The 20,739-nt window shown below is 41.9% G+C and overlaps 1 protein-coding gene across 3 annotated transcripts in view; it reads right to left on the bottom strand.

Moving 5' to 3' along the window:
- The window catches only part of LOC105469029 (protein kinase C alpha), a 528,020-nt gene extending 507,493 nt beyond the window's left edge, over window positions 1-20,527 (bottom strand). Inside the window, exons 1-2 of one of the 3 annotated variants that reach the window (XM_011719548.2) lie at window positions 20,077-20,527; window positions 16,960-16,991 (exon numbers count right to left, since the gene is read on the bottom strand). In XM_011719548.2, coding sequence (XP_011717850.1) covers window positions 16,960-16,991; window positions 20,077-20,249 — 205 coding nt within the window. In that variant the 5' untranslated portion in view covers window positions 20,250-20,527. The remainder of the gene's footprint in view (window positions 1-16,959; window positions 16,992-20,076) is intronic. The other 2 variants (XM_011719550.3, XM_011719549.2) reach the window with 2 other exon arrangements.
- Between the last annotated feature and the right edge of the window lie 212 nt (window positions 20,528-20,739).

Raw genomic sequence — 20,739 nt, 5'->3', positions numbered from 1 at the left:
TCATTTAAGAGATTTAAGGACATTTCCAATTATTTTTAAATATGCAAGATCAAACTATAGTGCCTAAGGAAACCACTTGGGTGATAAAACTAAAAAACATGAGGAAGCCATGAATCTAAAAGTCACAACAGTGATTACTTTCGGTGGGAGGGATGAGACACGTGGAGGACTGGTCAAGTTCTACTACTTAGCCCTGGGTGGTGGTTATAGGAATGTTGGCATGTAATTCATTAAACTATGCATTTGCTTTGCATGGTTTTCTGTATGTGTTTTATTTTACAATGAAATTCAGGTTTAAAAACTGTGATCCAATGTTACTCCCTAAGAATACTCCAAAGCTAGCCAGTTGAAGTGGCTCACGCCTATAATCCCACCACTTTGGGAGGCCAAGACAGGAGGACTGCTTGAGGTCAGAAGTTGGAGACCAACCTGGACAACAAAGTAAGACCCCATCTCTAAAAAAAAAAATTAAAAATTAGCTGGGCATGGTGAGAGCCACCTGTGGTCCTAGCTACTTGGGTGGCTAAGGTGGGAGGATTACGTGAGGCCAGGAGTTGGAGGCTGAAGTGAGCTAGAACTGTACCACTGCACTCTAGCCTGGGTGACAGAGGGAGACCCCATCTCTTTAAAAAATTTAAAGAATTTTTTTAAAAATAGTTTAAATTTGAATCTTCCAGTACAGTAGCCACTAGACACATGTAGCCATTTAACTTTAAACTTTAACAAATTAAATAAAAAATTCAATTCTACATCTTAAGTGCTTAGTAGCCAGATGGTGCTAGTGGCTACCGTACTAGGTAGTGCACATTAGGGAACACTCCATGATCACACAAAATTCTACAGGACAGTGTTGGTCTACAGGAAGATGCGTTTCCAGATCTCTGAAGCTCCATGAATTCCTGTTTCATCTCTCCTAAGAGACCAGGCAATGACATAAGATCTTTGGCCTTCCATTTCTATTAACCATGTTTGTGAATGAGATTACTGCCAATGAGAACCAATATAAGTGCACCCAGCAACCACCCTGACAAGGCTGACCTCACCCAGAGTGACATTATTCCAAAGCAACTAAAAGTTTAAGAAGTTTGGGGCAAAGAAACCTACTTCTTCTAAAGATTTCAGAAGGGTACTGATGAGAAAGCACTCCAGTTAGAGCCAAGAATGGTTTGATCACTTCAGGATGAGACGTGGATGGCATGAGTCTGAGTTCATGGAATAAATACAAGTCCCCTCAGCCCTTCATTCTGGGAACTATCAAAGATTTTTTCAAGAAAAGTTAGCTAACACCCTGTAATCCCAGCACTTTGGGAGGCTGAGGTGGGTGGATTACCTGAGGTCAGGAGTTTGAGATCAGACTGGCCAAGATGGCAAAATTCTGTCTCTACTAAAAATACAAAAATTAGCCAAGTGCGGTCGTGCATGCTTGTAATCCCAGCTACTTGGGAGGCTGACACAGGAGAATTGCTTGAACCCAGGAGGCAGAGGTTGTAGTGAGCAGAGATCATGCCATTGCACTCCAGCATGGACGACAGAGCAAGACTCAAAAAAAAAATTTTTTTAAGTGAGCTAAATTGTTTGAAAAGGCAGGCCATTATTCAAAGAAGACAATAACATCTATATAGCAGGCACAAAGGAGCAATAAAGAAGGCGACATGGAAACTATCCTTGGCACTTAAGTTCTATCAAAATTTTTCCAAATTATTCATACACATCAAATCAGCAGTGGTCATTTCTGTCCATCCTCTTCAGAAAAACTGTCTTTAGTTTCTCATTCTGAATATGGTTCAAAGACTCAGGGCAATAAAGAATGCCCAAGAGACCCCCCCGACCCAGGGAAATTTACCAAGGAGAAAAAAGGAACCATGGTTTCAGACTAATTTTTAAAGCAACTCAGAAACCTAGCATAGGAAGGAAAATTTTCCATGGAATATTTATAAGACTTTTAGGTTGTGCTTGGATTTAGCTAGAAAATAAACATTGGAAAAAGCATACATAAATGTCCATGTTTAATCTCTCATCACCAGATCTGTTATTTTGTATATTTTGTGTGTTTATTTTCTGTATCTTTATTTCCAAGGTCAGAACCTCAAATCAACAACATTGAAACTATCAAAAATAAAGCTCTGACTTCTGCATTTGGCTTGTACCACTTAGAAATAATTTCAATTTTAAGGATGGAGTTACATAAACTACAGAATGCAAAACTACCAAATAATAAGCTCCATGACTACATTTAGTCAAGCTTTAAATCTCACTTAGGGAGCCACTAAAAATATGTACATTTGTAGATTAACTGAGTAATTTATTTGTATGTGTGTATTTTAGGTAATATATAAAAAGGTAAAATCAGCTCTGGTATGAAAACAATGTAAGATTTTTGCAGACTAAGTAACACCAGAGCCGTATAGCCTGTTGCCAGAGAATCATAGAGTTAAAATTAGAGAGAAAAAATATATAATTTCATGCAGGGTCATCTTCCTTGCCCATGAATTCTCATCCAATACAAATCAAAAGTCTGAAGCATTTTTAATGTTCTTTAATACAAGTTATTTATGTTGTTACTAGACTGTTCACCTATAAATTATAAAAGCTAAACATACAATCCTTATTTACTTGGTAAACTCCCAGACTTTAGATGCATATTTGTCTCTAAAAGGCACTGCCATTTTTCAAATAAAATAAAAGGAATCTCATGTCTGCTTTGTTTGCAGATTCCCTCATGTTTTTGTTTGTTTGTTTGTTGTTTTTGTTTTGTTTTAAATAGAGTATTGGATGAGCACTTGTACTCACTGGGAATGGCATTTGAGAGTCAAGACTACAGAGTACAAGTACAAAGGTTCATAGCACAGGGTCACCCTATAGGAGGTAGGGGCTGCAGATTTAAGTGGCCACTCTCTGGGGGTTTGGTTTACAGCAAGTCACTTAACTCTTACCGCCAGTTCTACCCGTATAAATTCAAGAACCTGGGTTAGACAGCCTCTATGGTCCTTTCTTACTCTAAAATTCTAAGAACAGGGCTTTTCCTGATCCTATGACAACAGGATTCACCAAAAAGGTCAACAAAGGTCAGTACTTAAATGTATGTGAATTCAGAGGCAGGCGGAGTGGCTCACACCCGTAATCCCAGCACTTTGGGAGGCCGAGGTGTGGCAGATCACTTGAGGTCAGGTGTTCAAGACCAGCCTGGCCAACATGTCGAAACCCTGTCTCTACTAAAACTACAAAAAAATTACAGGCAGGCGTCTGTAACCCCAGCTACTTAGGAGGCTGAGGCAGGAGAATCGCTTGAACCCAGTAGGCAGAGGTTGCGGTGAGCCGAGATCACACCACTGTACTCTACCCTGAGCAACAGAGCAAGACTTGTCTCAAAAAAATTTTAAAACACAGAAGTATATGAATTCAGGTTATTGCATGACTACCACCTATGAATATATAATTTTAGTACTATTAAAACCCAATGTTCTGTAAGAGATACTCAGCTACTTCTTAGTGACCAAAAGTTTTGCTCACCTGACATGAACTATATTCTACTTAAAAAAGTATTTTTTTTTCATGCTAAGAAAGTCTCCATATAAGAAAAAGTCTCAGGCTATCAGGACAAAATACCTAGAATATAAAATATAACCTGACAAAAAGGAACACATTAGAAATACAACAAAAGCCAAAGTTAATAACGTGCTTCATAATTTTGAGACAAAACTTCGACCTTTGATAATTCTTCACCAATGGGTAAGTCAGCCAAAAACAACTTGTGCATAAATGATATTGTCAAAATTAAAATCACAAATGCTTTACATTTTCCAGAATTTACTTTAAATAAAACATGTAGCATCTAGAAAAGCATTAGCAATATACCTCAATTGTCATATTACTCAGAAAATTAAACTAAAAAGCCCAGAGCCCCTAAATTATCCTTCCACAACGTTTCATTAGATTCATGGTAGACCACCACGGCAGACCACCATGGCAAGACTTTTACTGGGTGGGGGTGGAGGGGACAAGGTCTCGCTCTGTCACCCAGGCTAAAGTGCAGTGGCACAATCTTGGCTCACTGCAGCCTGGACCACCGGGCTCAAGCAATCCTCCCACTTCCAAAGTAGCTGGGACTACAGGCTAATAAAAATTAGCCTTGCTAATTTTCATATTTTTTGGTAGAGAAAGGTTTTTGCCGTGTTACCCAGGCTGGTCTAAAACTCATGAATTCAAGCAATCTGCCCACCTCGGCCTCCCAAAGTCCTGGGATTACAGGCATGAGTCACTGCACCCAGTCACCATGACAAGTATTTTCTCTTTTTTTTTTTTTTTTTTTTTTTTTGAGACCAAGTCTCACTCTGTCACCCAGGCTGGAGTGCAATGGCACGAACTTGGCTCACTGCAACCTCCACATCCTGGGTTCAAGCAATTCTCCTGCCTCAGCCTCCCAAGTAACTGGGATTATAGGCACCCGCCACCACGCCCGGCTAATTTTTGTATTTTTAGTGGAGACAAGGTTTCACCATATTGGCCAGGCTAGTCTCGCACTACTGACCTCAAACAATCTGCCCACCTCGGCCCGGCCTCCCAAAGCGCTGGGATTATAGGCATGAGCCACCGTGTCCAACCCACCATGACACGTCTTAAGCATACCAACTATTCCCGCTCCAGCCCAATAACTCAGCTTTATAACATATGATGTGAAAGCTAATCTGCATCACATAGACACCAATCCAGCTCAATACCAGCATGTGCTATGGTGCCTGGTTGTACAAAACAAGTAAAAAAGAAAAAAAAGAAAGAAAAAAAAGGATAATGGTGTCTATCAGTCATTAGCCCTAAACTTGAATTCGCACCTAAAAATTAAATAAAAATCATTCCTCCATGTTTCTAAACTGTTTATAATTAATGATCATTTCAATTTTAAAGTCACACACATATGTGATATAGAGAAACAAAGCCCCATTTTTTAATTAAAACAGAAAAATTCTAGAGAAGTTTTCCATATTAATGTGCTATTCAGATTGAGGAAACTAATGTGAAACCAAAGGAACAAAAGTCACTTTAGTATTAAACAAATTTGGCATATGATAAAATTAGGTTCACTAAAAAGAAACTTCAGAAGTATTGGTAGGCAAATTACTCATAATACCATCATCTTATTTTGTAACCCACCTATTAAATTTTAAGTCATCATGTACAACTTTTCACAACTATAACAGCATTAAGAAAAACATCTTCCTATTTAGAACTTACCCATCATGTTTTAAGCTATTTTCTACATTGTAAATACTTAAGAATCAAGTTAAAATATTTAAAATTTTTTTAAAATGAGTAATCTCCCATTTTCACATTTTAAGGCAGTTCATTCACAGAGGATGTAGAGTTGCATGAATTCAACAGAAGAAGGAAAATTATTTAAGCTAATGTACAGCCATTTAACTTCAACACAAATCTAAAAGGAAGCTAATGGAAGTCTTTCCAACTGTGAGCCAAGCTTTCTAAGCCAGTGAGAGTTTTATTCCAATTACCACAAACAGCACCACAAATCATTCTTTATTAGAAACCTAAGAGAAGGGAAAAATGAAGAGATAAGTTGAGAAAAAGGGATTGGCTACTTATCTGTACTGCTTCAGCAACTAAAAAAACTACTGCAGTGGAAACAGACATTCAGTAAATCTGCCTGATTTCAAATTACAGCTTCCCAGTTCACCAGTCACACATGAGGGCAGCCTACTTAGCTTCTGTTCCAGCATCCTTTCCACCCATGCGGTGGTGGTACACTGTAAGTTCACAGTAGCATGGTAGTAGTATCATGTAAACTTGTATTTCTCAAATCTGAATCTCAGACGAAAACTTATCTTACACTCCAAATAGGACACCAGTACACTGCAGCACCCCTTTGCTTTCCTTACCAAGGTTTCTGACCACGGTGAAAACACATCAGCCCAAGGTTAGCCCATGGAGAGAGGAGGAATAAACTACGGATCATGAACCAGAAATTCTGACTGAATAAATCGGTAGACAGTTTCTAAAATAGAAAGTGTTGCCGATTTTTAATATGTAAATGTTTTAATTCTTTATTTTCCCCTTATTAATACATATATCTAGTATAACTGAGTATCTCATCTCCAATCATAATTTCCACGTGGTAAGACCCTGGACTCCCAACAGGATGCTATAATCAATAATCAATATGCCAGCTTCCTTATAGTAGAGAGATGAGCAGAAAGAAGTGTCAAAGTACCACACTTTTTAAACCAGGCGTGTCCAATCTTTGGCTTCCCTGGGCCATACTGGAAGAACTGTCTTGGGCCACATATAAAATAACACTAACGATAGCTGATAAGCTTTTAAAACAAATAAAAATTTTTAAATGCATAATTTTTTAAGGAAGTTTTCAAGTTTGTGTTGGGCCACATTCAAAGCCATCCTGGGCTGCATGTGGCCCACTGGTTGAACAAGCTGTTTTAAACTCAAGAAGTTATTTTCCAAGCTTCATTACAATGTGTCTTCTACATGTAGATACAGTAATCTCTGTATTTGTAACTTTGTTCTGAAAATGATGACATGAAAACAAAAAGATACAAGAGGAAACAACGTATTTAATAAAGAATCAGTATGTGGCAAACGTGAAGCGGCTCCCCACATATTTTTCTCATCTGTTCTTCCTTTTGGAGGTCAGCGGGGGTTACATCTCAAATAAGATGGGCTCTCCCAGTCTACTGCTCCCTGAACGTGAGTCACTCACATCCCTCTCTCACTCATGCCATTCCCTTACCTTAGAAGGGCTTCCTCCATTCTCCTAATCAAAGGAAATTCTAGCAACCTGCAAAGCCCAAAACAAGAGCCATCTCCTAATGAGCTCAAAAAATATCTCCTTCCTTCCCACATGCTTCAAAAACTGTTATTTCATTCAGACTAAGATGTAATATAATGTACATGATGTACTGTCACAATGTGTTGTTTTCATATATGTCTTCTGTCCCACACCCTGCAGGATCTGGCATGACACAGACTAAACAGAGTTCATCTATGGGGCCATAACCTCCCACTTCAGGCAGGAAGCACATCAAGTGTTATTGAATTGAAAAAATGCTTCCCGCTGGGCGCGGTGGCTCATGCCTGCAATCCCAGCACTTTGGGAGGCCGAGTTAGGTGGATCACCTGAGGTCAGGAGTTCCACACCAGCCTGGCCAACACGGTGAAACCCCATCTCTACTAAGAATACAAAAATTAGCCGGGCATCGTGGCACAAGCCTGTCATCCCAGCTACTCGGAAGGCTGAGGCAGGAGAATTGCTTGAACCTGAGACGGAGGTTGCGGTGGGTCGAGATCACGCTACTGCACTCCAGTCTGGGCGACAGGGCAAGACTCCGTCTCAAAAAAAAAAAAAGAAAAAAATGCTTCATTCTTTAATACCTAGACATTCGAGTCAATGGTGTGATTTAAGTGTGACAAAACTTCAAGAAAAGGAGAACTGAGAAGCAGGAGAACACCCGGCTTAACGGCATGGCATCTGGACTCATACTGCCCAGGTCTGAATCCCAGCCCCACCATTTTCTAACTGTGTGACTGTGGACAAATTAGTAAACCTCCCTGTGCCTCAGGGCCTGTTTCCTCAGCTGTAAAACGGGAATCACAACACTGCCTCTCTCTTCAGAATTGTCGTGAGGATCAAATGAGTTAAAAGTGAGTGCTTACAACAGTGTGTACTGTAAGTGCTATCTGGGTGCTGGCTATCAATTGTGTTTCAATTATAAGAAAACCCCTATGTCATAAACTTCGTGCACAACCATACTCCAGCTAGTGTGTGTGTGTATGTATCACACGAGCTACGTGTGTGTGTATATATATACACACACATATATACATATATATACACATATACACATATACATATATACACATATACACATATATACATATATATCTCACTATACAGTAAAATTCTATCGTAGAGATTAACTCAAAACTAGATGGTAAAACCATGAGTCAATCTCCACGGTAGAATTTTCCTCTCAATTCAACTGTTAACTGGACCCTCACTGACCCATCCCCTCAAACTTGAGGAAGTCTGTCCAAGTCAGAGCTAAACTTATTTATAAGCACATCTTCAAGTCTCATATTTACACCCTTATGGTTTATTTCCTAACTACCTACCGGAGTCACCCTGGACAGGACAGATGGATCTACTATTTCTCAAAATACCAAGAATAGAAATGTATAGATATTGGAGGGGGAACAGCAAGTGAAGGCATTAAAGATACATTGCCCTCATGCTAATCTTACTTTATGGACTTGCTCTTAAATAATTCTTATCTTGTGCTGGCAATTCATCAAATCATTCCCTTCCATTCCATTCTTGATAGAAATCTATTTCCAGAAACCATTTTCCCTTTTGTATAATTTAGTAAAGAGTTTAATGCAGTTATAGCAATTTCTACTAGACACAGCCAACACTGAAATGGCCATGCCTTAAGTTGAGCATGAGATTTCAGTTTGGGTGGAAACAAGACCTGAAATAAAGGGTCTGCCGTGGAAATTTTGACAGACTGATGAGGACAGTGAAACCTTAATTTTATGTCACCAAGAAATGTTTCATAATGGCATCATTCTTTCCTCTCCTAATATAAATCCAGGCTTCATTCATACCAAAAGTTTCCACTTGGCTCTGAAGAATGTTTTCTGCAAAACCGTTAGTATCTGAACCCATGATACGCCCCACCAGCCTGGTTAAGTACTTTAGCTCTATTTCTAAGATGGGGATAACATCCTGTTATGGGGTGCTTTTGGAATGAAAGCATATAAAACATGAAAGTTAGATGTCTGACATAATGCAGCATTGAATACATATTCATTTTCTTTCCTTTCAATTGAATAAAATCTTGAAAGTGATTCTAATCACCGTTATAATCTGTGATGATAAACATAATCACAGCTGTTTCACTCCAAAGCTGCCACTGCCATCCCTGTACATTTACTTGCATATTAAGGCACAAAAACCTTTATTATTTGTATTAAGGCACAAAAAAAATGTATTAAGGCACAAAACCTTTCAGGTACAAAAATTTTAAAAATAACAGAATCAGTGAAGTTGAGCTACTGCTCCCTCTGGAGCATGATGATTGAGCTCCAGTTATTACCAATCTCAAAGTAAAACAGAGCATTTAAATAACTGTACCAAACAAGTACTAAAAGCTGGTCTTACTTTCTCACCCTGTACCCAAGATATCTTCCCTCTCCTGCTACAGCCCATAATACACTCTTGTTTTATTTGTGCAATAAGATTTATTCTTGATGCTTGGACACTCTTCCAAAGACAGAAAGAAGACACATTAAGTGGTTTATTTCTACAGTGTTAATGTGTTAGGTTTAGCCATTACATATGTTAACTTATTACACACATAAACGTAGAATTTTCTGCTCCCTCTTTGGAATAAGTATGCTTAGCTTCAAAAAGTACTTTTTCTTTAATGATCCTAAGATTTTAGTTGGCATAACTTTGGATTATAAGCTTGCTTTAAAAAAAAATATAGAAAAGGTAGCCAGGCAGAAGTCACTGTGATCTTTCTGGTTATGAACGTTTGTATCACATCTCTTAATATTTATATAATCACACACCCAACAAATATTTACATAGTATCTACTGAGTGTCAGGCACCACATTACACACTGGAGACACAAAAAGAAGTAAGACTCAGTCCTTGTACTCAAAACTGGCAGAGGAAACAGAAGTAGAGAGGTGATACAGTGTGAAGGTCCTATGACAGGAAGGGTGGGGTGCGGGGGCTCATGCCTGTAATCCCAGCACTTTGGGATGCGGAGGCAGGCAGATCACTTGAGGTTAGGAGTTCGAGACTAGCCTGACTAACATGGCGACACCCCGTCTCTACTAAAAATACAAAAATTAGCTGGGCATCGTGGTAAGTGCCTGTAATCCCAGCTACTTAGGAGGCTGAGGCATGAGAATTGCTTGAGCCCAGGAGGCAAAGGTTGCAGTGATCCAAGACTGTGCCACTGCACACTCCAGCCTGGGTGACAGAGTGACACTCTGTCTCAAAAAAAAAAAAAAAGGGTCCTATGATAGGAAGAACATGTAGAATAGCAGGACAATCGGGAAAGACCAGAGCTAAACCTTAGACTAAGACTTAACAGGTGAAACAGGTATCATCTGGGCAAAGGGGGTTGAGGAAAGAATTGAAGGAAGCACTTCCTGGGAAACTGCAACTTACTCACAATGACCCAGGGATGGGAAGAAAGAAAGCATTGTAGGTAAGTCTGAAGATGTCAGGCAGGAGACTTTAAGAGTCTTCCAATGTCTTGCTAAGGAGTTGGACTTATCCTGATAGGGCAGCTGTGAAACTAATGCTATTTGGAAATGGAATACTCTGACTCTTCATGAAGAAAAACAACTGAGCAAGTGAGGGGTTAATTTGTCTAAAAACTTAAATTTCAATAGTATCATCAAGAGTGAAATACTCAGAGGGCATGACACCACCAAAAAATTTAAAGAAAAGGAAACTCCGGTTGCGCGCGGTGGCTCATGCCTGTAATCCCAGCACTTTGGGAGGCTGAAGCAAGAGGATCACCTAACGTCAGGAGTTCAAGACCAGCCTGGCCAATATGGTGAAACCCCGTCTCTACCAAAAATACAAAAATTAGCTGGGGATGGTGGCATGCACCTGTAATCCCAGCTATTCAGGAGGCTGAGGCAGAAGAATTGCTTGAACCCAGAAGGCAGAGGTTGCAGTGAGCCAAAGTTGAGCCACTGCATCCCAGCCTGGGCAACAAGAGCAAGACTCCATCTCAAAAAAATAAAATAATATAAAGAAAAGGAAACTCAAACATCAGATGTATCTGCAAAAGTAAACATTTATTTGGCTTTTACTGCCTATGAGGATAAATAGCCACTCCATATGCTACAGCCCCAGCTTCTGGTGGCGGGGGTAGGATTGATGTGTGAATAAATTAACAAAACACTTTCACTTACCATATAAAGTAAAAGTAGCAATTCAGAAAGTCATTAATCAAATCATTTTATGACAAGTATATAGCACCAAAAGGGAACACCTAACGCTAGTTTTATCTAAGCGTCCCTACTTCTAAGTATTAACACATTTTTACGGAGGAAAACCACTGTTGAAAAACAGGGGTTTTTTGTTTGTTTGTTTGTTTGGTTTTGTTTTTTGAGACAGGGTCTCACTCTGTCGCCCAGGCTGGAGTGCAGTGGCACAATCACACTTTATTGCATCCTCGACCTCCCAGGCTCAAGTGATCCTCCCACCTCAGCTTCCCAAGTAGCTCAGACCATGGGCACCGCACCACCATGCCCAGCTACTTTTTGTATTTTTTGTAGCGACGGTGTTTTGCCATGTTGCCCAGCCTGGTCTTAAAGTTCTGGGCTCAAGCAGTTCGATTGCCTCAACCTTCCAAAGTGCTGGGATGACAGGCATGAGCCACTGCACTCAAGCACAGAAAGGCAGTTCTAACTGTCCACCTCCCACCATTTTTCTCTGTATTCAGGCATTATTGGCCATTTCATCTTTGAGGCTGAGATGATGCTTTGACCTGGCATTAACTACAAAACCTCTAGGTTTCAAATTACACTCAGTCTTCCATGGATTCTATCTTTTTGGAACTAAACCTTCAAGAGTTCATCTATAATTAAAGTAACTTACAATTTGGGGATGGGTAACCAATCAAAACTGAGGTACCAAGGGCTGAACCCCTCTTGAAGACAGAATAATGGAAAACCCTGGCTTTGAAACCCATAACTTTGAAAATCAGCGGGCAGCCAGAGGCCACACAGTGTAAGCAGTGGTCAATGCAGTACGTAGGGAAGACAGATCCTCTGCTCAAGTTGGCCAACCTCATGATTCTGCCCAACTCGGACCTCAGTATCCTATCTCCTGGTACTTGGTGTCCATACAACTCAGCTCTCAGAACACCGTGGCAGATGAAGACAACTGCGCATCCCTTTTCTGAAAGGCTGATGACTCAATCGCTACTGCCCCCTTTCTGTTTAAAGGCCACCTTCCTTAAGTAGTTTTGTTTTCTAGAATCCCTCAGTTCACACAGCCAAGAGGAGAATCATTCTTTTTTTTCTTCCTTTAAACACCAAGTTTCATTCTTATAGAAGGAATAGAAACCACCACCCTGCTCAGATGAGCCAATGGAAATATCTTCTCTGAAATGGGCCTTCAAACAAAATATCAAAGGGGAAGAGTAGTTGATTTTTTTTTTGTTTGTTTTTTTGAGATGGAGTCTCGCTCGTCATCCAGGCTGGAGTGCAGTGGCATGATCTTGGCTCACTGCAAGCTCTGCCTCCCAGGTTCACACCATTCTCCTGTCTCAGCCTCCCGAGTAGCTGGGACTACAGGCGCCCACCACCATGCCTGGCTAACTTTTTGTATTTTTAGCAGATATGGGGTTTCACCGTGTTAGCCAGGATGGTCTCAATCTCCTGACCTCGTGATCCACCCGCCTCAGCCTCCCAAAGTGCTGGGATTACAGGCGTGAGCCACCGTGCCCGGCCGAGTAGCTGATTTTTTAACCCTTAACACTGAAAAATGCAGAGCTTCAGCTGGAGTCATAGACGAAGTACAATATGTGTTGTGTTCTTAGCAGGGAAATGACTCAAGATTCAAAACAACTTCTTAGTGGCATCATTGAAAGCACAAAAATGTGAATTATTTCCCAGCAGACCGCTCAAAATCCAGTGATGATCATTCAGGGACAACAGGCTCCTGTTGGTCATGGTTATTGGCAGAGCCTAATTCTCATGCTGTCTCTTGAGTATCTTCCTCAAAGAGCCTGGGTTTGTAGTACATTTTAATTTGTGATATTAAAAGACAAAGAATAGCCAAAAAAAAAATTAGGGAAAACAAGGGGAGGTTAGGCAGATGTAACAAACTATGTAACTGTTTGGCATTTGAAATAAGCAGGTCCCATTTTGAGAGGCTGTTTCTACCACTGTAATTAGAGAAGTGCATGGGTGTTGCTCCGCCTAAGGAGGGGGATAAAATCGAGTTGGCTTTCCCTTTTCCAGTACCGAAAGCAGTAGATAACACTGTTTCAGCTCCACTGCCCCAGAGGAAGAGTGCATTTGAGCAGTACAGTGGATCGCTCTGTTCTCTGATGACTGACTTTGGAAGTAGCCAGTGCAAGACAGAAACTACCAACTGGAAAGAGACCTTCCAGACTTGACATTCAACTTCATCAATGTCCATACCACACAAATCTACTCCCCTGTCATCTTCTCCTTTCTCTGAGGCGGGGGGAAAAATTGGGCAAGGGCTAGATCTCTGCTAATCTTATGGAGATGAAAGGAGTGCTAGGAATACATCAAGCAAAAAACATTCAGCCAAAAACAAGAAGGCAACTCCAAGTCATGTAAAAAGGGTCACTTCAGAGCTGTGAAGGAACACGCTTGTCTTTATCTCTGAGGACCTTAAGAAAAGTATTTCCTACTTGGAAATCTACTACACATTCATCTTTCTCCTCCCCAGAAGAATGGCCCTTGGTTTCACCATTTCAGGCAGCAAATTCTGACAATGGTTTCCTGTGTTACTTGCCCTGGTAATATCCGTTTTCAGGGCTGCACACCTATATTGCAATATAAAGAAGAATGGTACAGAGTCCATGAAGGGAAAATGGGAATAAGCCAATAAGTCTCTCTCCAGAGAAACGTCCTTCTCTTTCTCAAGATACAACATAAATGAAAGTAGAAATAACCTTAGTGTTTCACATGCTTGTAAAATGCCACTCTCTAAATGGCATAAATTACAAACTCAGTTTTAAGGACTGAAACTCATTTCTTTAGTCTTCAAATACCTACTCATCATTTACTAAGTAATATGAAGATAAATATTTTGGATCTAAAGCTATATTACTTACTGCATGAATATGTGAGTCACTAGGAGCATACACACCTCTCTAGTTAAAGAAAGGAAGAAAAACTATGCTTGCTGCAGATATTTTACCTACTAACCAAAGCAACACACTACATACAAGTAGATAGAAAGCACTGCCTCATCGTGTAAAAGTACTCTGATGTATGAGGAATACAAAAAGCAGTTTCAAACTCCAGCTGTCATTTCCAGAGGGTGTGTTGCCAAAGGTATGAGTGAGAATGAGTTATTCTCCCGCAGAAGAATGATGCTCTATCAAACAAAACCAGGAAAAAAAAAAAATGAGTGCATTAAAAGAAAACTTAAACACTCTACAATGGTCAGATGTTAATAGAAAGATTAATTTTGAGGTAAGAGCCAAAACAGAAAAAGCTGGATAACTGTATTTGTGGGATTAAAAGCATCATCCTGAGGTAACACATCCTTCTTAATTAAGTTACAACAAACAACAAAATATAATGGACTAGCATATGCCTACTAGAAGTCAAATACAGATGAGACACAGTAAACAAAATATAACAAGCGGACAGCATGTTACAAATAAATGTATACTATTGGAAAAAGTTTCTGTGAACTATAATTTGTAAATGCAGTAGGGTAATTCATTATTTAAAGAGATCTGAGGTTAAATTCTTCACCAAAGCAAAGAACTATATAGAAAGCACATAGTCACTTCTCTAATTTATCTAGTTTGTAAATCCAGAGTTTCAAATATTACGTAAAGTAAGGCAATTCACACAACACAAATGGCTAAAACATAGTTGAAAAAAAAATGTTCACGCTCACCCAGAATGCAGGAGATGGAAATCTATTAGAGGGGCCCCTTTTCACCTACCAGATTGGTAAAAAATGTAAAAGATGTACATTATCTAATATCTTCACTGGTAAAACTGAAGGGGAAGTCCCATTAATACAAAAAAAAAAAAAATGTGCACTGGAACTCTTTTGATGAGTAATTTAGCAGTAGCCATTAACATTTAAGATGCACACATACACACTTCTGACTGTTGTAGGAATACCTATACTAGTGTTCAATAATGCTCTTGACAAATGTATCGTACTAGTAGGAACTGAGTACCAAAATACCCCTCAATAGAGGAATGGGTGAATAAATTGGATACATCCACACATGCAGCCACTAAGCAGAGTAAGGCAGAACTGATGCTTTGATGTGGAAGAATATCCACCATCTACTGCTGAGTGAAAAAAGCCAGTTGCAAAGTGGTATAAAATGTTGATCTCCTTTTAAAAACTAAGTATGTGTGAGTGAGTGAATGAATGGTTGTCTCAAACAGAAGCTATCCCTGGAGGTGGGAAAAGAGAAGGGAATGCAACTTCACTTTTTATTTTATACAGTTTAAAATTTTTATGGGTTTCACTTGTATAATTTAGGTAAAAGGGAGTTATGCTGCCATGAGACTATTAATCTGCTAATCCACTAAAAGTTCCAGAGATGCTCTGGGGGAAACCGTGCAAAACCCCCTGGAGCCTAGTAATATGGTCACTGGGATTTCCACAACAGAATCTGCTCAGATGAGCAGGTCTAAGAGGAACCAACCTTATTCTAATCAATCTTACTTTTTATTTATGCAGAAAATGATAAAAGTTTTAGAACAAGATAAGCACTTTTCTCCCAGACAAGTAGTACTGAGAAGATTCAGTACAAAAATTTTCTTATAGATTTATATAAGTCCCCACCCAAACCAAAAATATCACCAAAACTAACAGATGTCAATCACATTGGCCCAGAATCTTACATCTTTAAACTCCCTAAAGTCATGTTCAAGCCTAGGCTCAAATCTCACCTACAAAGTTCAGGCCCACAACTTTGAGAACTAGAAAGAGCCACATTTTCCTTTCATCTTTTGTAGAGACTGGTATAACATATCTTTCTCTTTATTCTCTTTTTAAAAGGAATATCCCTTGATTTTCAAATGTAACTCTGAAAATGATATACTCAGTAGGGGTTTTAAGCACATCTTGGAGAAAGATGTGCTGGGAGAAAGAAAGGTAGAATATTAAATGAATAATCATACCATAAAATACTCCCATCTAAAATTTGTTTAGAAAATGTATATAAGAAACAAGTTCACAAATTTGAAGAAGTTTTTAAAAGGCAACCAATTTACTAGCTAGCACAACCTCCAAGTTGTAAGAAAGTACACAGTGCCTTTTTCTCTAATGCACTTAATATTAAACAGTGTTAGGATAATATTTTCCAGGCTAGAATGTACTTTCTGCTTGCCCTAATAATAAATCTATGCCCAGATGGGAAATGGAACCAGAACTAAATAAACACAACACAGACAATGAGCAGGAGAGCTAGAAAAGTTAGCTAATGAGCCTGTGATGCCTTCACGATCTATAAAGTGGGTTTCTTCAAAAAGGAAAAGCCAAACAAATAGAATGGAGAGTACAAAAAGTTAAGATATTTGATGTGTGTGGAATATAATTACAGATCAGAGGGGGAAGCAAATGGATTCCTTTCTGTATGTGATGGCTGGTATCACGTGTTGTCAGATACGTAAGCTTAAAGAAAAGCATGCCACATAGTCAAACCGGAGAAATCAGTCACCATCAAATCATCGACAAAACTTTAAAACATGCAAACTTTGTTCTGGATGACAACTGGTAATCTAAACAAAACAAACCCTTACTAGAATGAAATGTGGCCTAAAATTAGATGCAGTGAGTCCAACTCAATACATAAGTAAAAGCGATGAAGAATAAAAACAAAGAGGAAGAACAAGGAAGAAAAGCCACTTGAATACAAAGTGATTCCATTTTTTTCTCAACACCCACACAAAGACAGCAGTTTCTGACAAGAATGTTCTCGGCAAAAAATAAAATTACAGGAAGGCTTTTTTTTTTCCCAATGAGAAAAAGGCAGCTCTATATGCAGATTAGTAGGCTCAAATTATTTAAGGCCCAAATTTACAGCCCTCATATTTCAAAAACATTATCTGAATAACCTTTTTTTTATTGGAAAGAAAAGATGACTGGAAATACTGTTCTTGTTTGGAATGCTTATTTCATGTTGTGCTTGAAAATAAAATCAAAAGTGGCAGCTTACCTTGGCACTGGAAGCCCTGTTTCCCAAACCCCCTGAAAAACAAAAACAAAAACAAAATCTCTTAACATATTTTGCGTTGGATAGCGTATTTCAAACAAGTTATGTGACCAAGTACTCCACTACTAAAGGTTTGTACGTGAAACCCAATGACTTAATAGAAAAAACATACCTAAATATCTAGTCAGATTACTGTATAAATTCAACTTTGAGGGGAAAAAAAATCTTGCCTATAAAGGATCACTGAACTATTCCAATATATCAAGCTTCTTTTCAATTTATACTATGTTATCGATACTTAAATATCAAGACAAGAACATGACTGTGTATTCAAACTTGTTGGCTACAATACAATATTCAAGTAACAAAAGAGTTTATGGTTAAAATTTTAAAAGGAAGTTACTTAATTTTGTTCCCGAAGACCAAATGAAAATTGTTTTTTTTTTCCTCCCTAAAGACAACAAAGTGGGCTTACTTATTATGCATTTGTTTAAAGTATTATGTGTCTAGAAATTGCCAAACGGCATCACTTTTAACATTTAATTTTGGCTTAAGGAACCAGATGCTAGAAAATATCATTCCTATTGTTTGCATTTGAGATTACCATGATCTAATTTCTACTGAGAACCGACAGCAGTCAAAGCACATACGGAGGGTATTTTGTTCTTGTAAATGACTTTAGAGAATTTACTCTGTAAGCAGAGAACCCTGACATGGACATTCAATTGCAGGTATTGTTCTACTAGGATTAACTGCATTAACGTTTCTTCAGAAGGCTGAGCGTCATAACCTCTTGCTTCACATAGAATGTTTAATGCACAAAGTATTTCACATACTTTTAAAATTAACTTAAGAGTCATCCCCCCTCACCAAAAACCATAATGAACTCTAAACATTTCACTTAAAAATATCAGTGATTTAATATTGAAATAAACTTGCAAATCAAGGACCCCGTAGAAACAATAATGAAAGCAAACTGAAAAAGACAATCCCTGTAGATGGTTTCCTGGGACTTCCAACTGGTTGGTTTACAATTAAATGCAGAGAGCTGCAGGATACTCAGGGGGGCCTTTATCTTCCACTTCACAACACTGCTAGTGACCTGAGCGCCTCTTCAGCTCACCAAGGGCTGATCCTTCAAGGGCAACTGACAGTGGAAAGACACTAGCTAGCCTCGGTCGGCTGCAAGTCCCTTTCTAACTCTCCCACTTCCTGCAAAAGTCACCAGCAGTCTGTTCCCTTTTAATGGACTCTCACAGTTGACCACCTCCTCTTAACCAAATGCAATATTCTCTTTGCCCTGATGCGCCGAAATTGTATTTTAAATAGCCTTATCTACGATTACCTAACTCCTTTGAGCACAATCGCTTCATATGCTGACTAGACAGTGGAAATCACTCATAGAGGTGGCTGTGCTTTTCGTAAAAGTGTACTTGGGAGCAGATGTCTAAAAAGGAAAGGAAAAATTAAACACCTTATTAGCACCACGATCATGGGACCTGACCTTTGGGATGTTTTTCCCCAGGTGTGATGGATTCAGACAGATCCATCCATATTATGTTCACTCTAGTGGCCCAAGATACCTGTGCCACACAGCTGGCTGGTGGCAGGATTCACTCCATGACTGCCACCCTGGGTAGCTCCCCCTGGCCTAGAAGGGGAGGGAGCTAAGAAGCCCTAGCCATAGCTCTGTCTTGTCAGGAAATTGCTACACGACAAAGAAGAGGTAGAAGAGTCAGGGCATCCGGCAATCTAAGAGAAAAACCAAACTACTGCTGCTCTAACTAGAGGACCTAGAGCTCCTTTAGTTCCAGCTTTCTAAACTTCTGTGTGGTGACGGGGAGCTGGGAAGAAGGGTCACACACTTTTGAGAATCAGATGAAAGCTGTAATTCTCTCACCAGCAAAAAGATTCACAAACACAATTTCACCCAGTTTTGCAGGGTTCAGAGACCCCTGAAGCCCTTCTATGTATCGATTCTCCATAAGCCCCCAAGGATCCTCCGAGTTAAGAATGCCTGAATTCACTGGCGATTACCTGAACTCTGACACCTCTGGCCCTTATGTTATTTTTCTTAAATAAGGCCTCTGTCCTCATCAACAGGGTTACAGGTCTAATCTCGTGTTGACAGGGTCTATTTTAATTTTTTTTGAGACGGAGTCTCGCTCTGTCTCGACCAGGCTGGAGTGCAGTGGCCCGATCTCGGCTCACTGCAGCCTCCGCCTCCCCGGTTCAAGCGAGTCTCCTGTCTCAGCCTCCCGAGTAGCTGGAATTACAGGCGTCTGCCACCACGCCCGCAAATTTTGTACTTTTCGTAGTACGGGATTTCACCATGTTGGCCAGGCTGGTCTCGAACTCCTGACTTCAGGTGATCCGCCTGCCTCGGCCTCCCAAAGTGCTGGGATCACAGGCGTGAGCCACCGCGCCTGGCCGACAGGGTCTATTTTAAATGAGTCCCTCTGCCCTTGTGCCATTTGCCTGCTCGAACTCTCCCTCCCCCACTGCAAGCTTTCAACAGTTTGTTCTCTCTCTCTCTGCTCACTCAGAAAAGTCAAAGTCTGTCCGTGCCCAGTAGATGCAGCCTACAGTAGGCAGGGGCCCAAGATTCCAGCGCGGTCCAGCCCGATGGGAAGCACAAACACACCCCCCCGAACGCGCCCAGCCTGGCTCGCCAGCAACTTGGACCGCGCAGCGCAATCGCCGCCGCTCCCCCGTTACTCCGGGACGCGTTTCTCCGGGAACCTTCGCTCCTTCGGGCCTCTCCTCCTCCCCTGTCCACTGGGCTCCCACCCCGGCAAGCGGCCGCTCCGCTGGGTGCGTGCGGGTGGGCGCCCCCGGGGAGGTGAGGGGCCCGGCCCGGGGAAAGATCCCCGCCGCCACCGCACGGGGCCAGCCTCCCTCCGGCGCCAGGGGGTGTGTGTGGCGGGGCGGCGACGTCCCGGGAGTCCTGCCCGCCGGTGTCAGGGCCGGGAGCGCGTGTCACTCCGGGCGAGAGTTCGGACTCCCGCCGGTTCCAAGTTCTCGGAGTGAGCCAGCCCCGGGGCGGACTTGCCGGCGCGCCGGGGACCGGGACCCGGGGGCGGGGAGGAGCGGGGCAGGGGTGCCCGGCCCGGCACCTACCAGATGAAGTCGGTGCAGTGGCTGCAGAAGGTGGGCTGCTTGAAGAAGCGCGCGATGAATTTGTGGTCCTTCACCTCGTGCACGTTCTTCTGCCTCAGCGCCCCTTTGCGGGCGAAGCGGTTGGCCACGTCCTGAGACGCCGTGGAGTCGTTGGCCGGGAAAACGTCAGCCATGGTCCCCCCCAACCACCTCTTGCCTCCGCCGGGGAGCGGCGGCCGCGGAGGGCCGGGTGGGCGGGGGCGGCGGCGGAGAGGTGCGGGCTCGGGGCGACCCCGGGCGGGGGGCGCGGGCCGGTGGCCGAGGTCGCGGCGAGGGGGCGCGGCGGGGACCGGGGAGAGTCAGGCCGGTGCGGCGCAGAGCGGGAGCGGGAGCCGAAGCCGGAGCCTGAGCCGCTGGTTCGCCCGCTGGCCCCAGGCTCACTGACAGCCCGGCGCCCGGCGCTCGCGCTTCCTACTCGCGGCGGCAGAGGCGGCCCGGAGCGGCGCCGCCCACCGCGCATGCCCCGAGCGCGAGGCCGCGCGGACGAGAACGGCGGGAGCGCGCGGGGGGGGGGCGGCGGCGGCGCCGAGCGGGCCGCGCCGAGTGCGGAGGAGGCAGAGGGCGCCTGGCGGTGCTGGGAAGACTGAACAGGGAGAGGCGGCGGCGGGCGGCCCGGGGAGGGCC

This window comes from Macaca nemestrina, chromosome 17, assembly GCF_043159975.1.
Source record: "Macaca nemestrina isolate mMacNem1 chromosome 17, mMacNem.hap1, whole genome shotgun sequence".
Taxonomy (NCBI): domain Eukaryota; kingdom Metazoa; phylum Chordata; class Mammalia; order Primates; family Cercopithecidae; genus Macaca; species Macaca nemestrina.
Note: the sequence above shows the minus strand (reverse complement) of the source record. Positions and strands in the feature narration are given on the sequence as shown.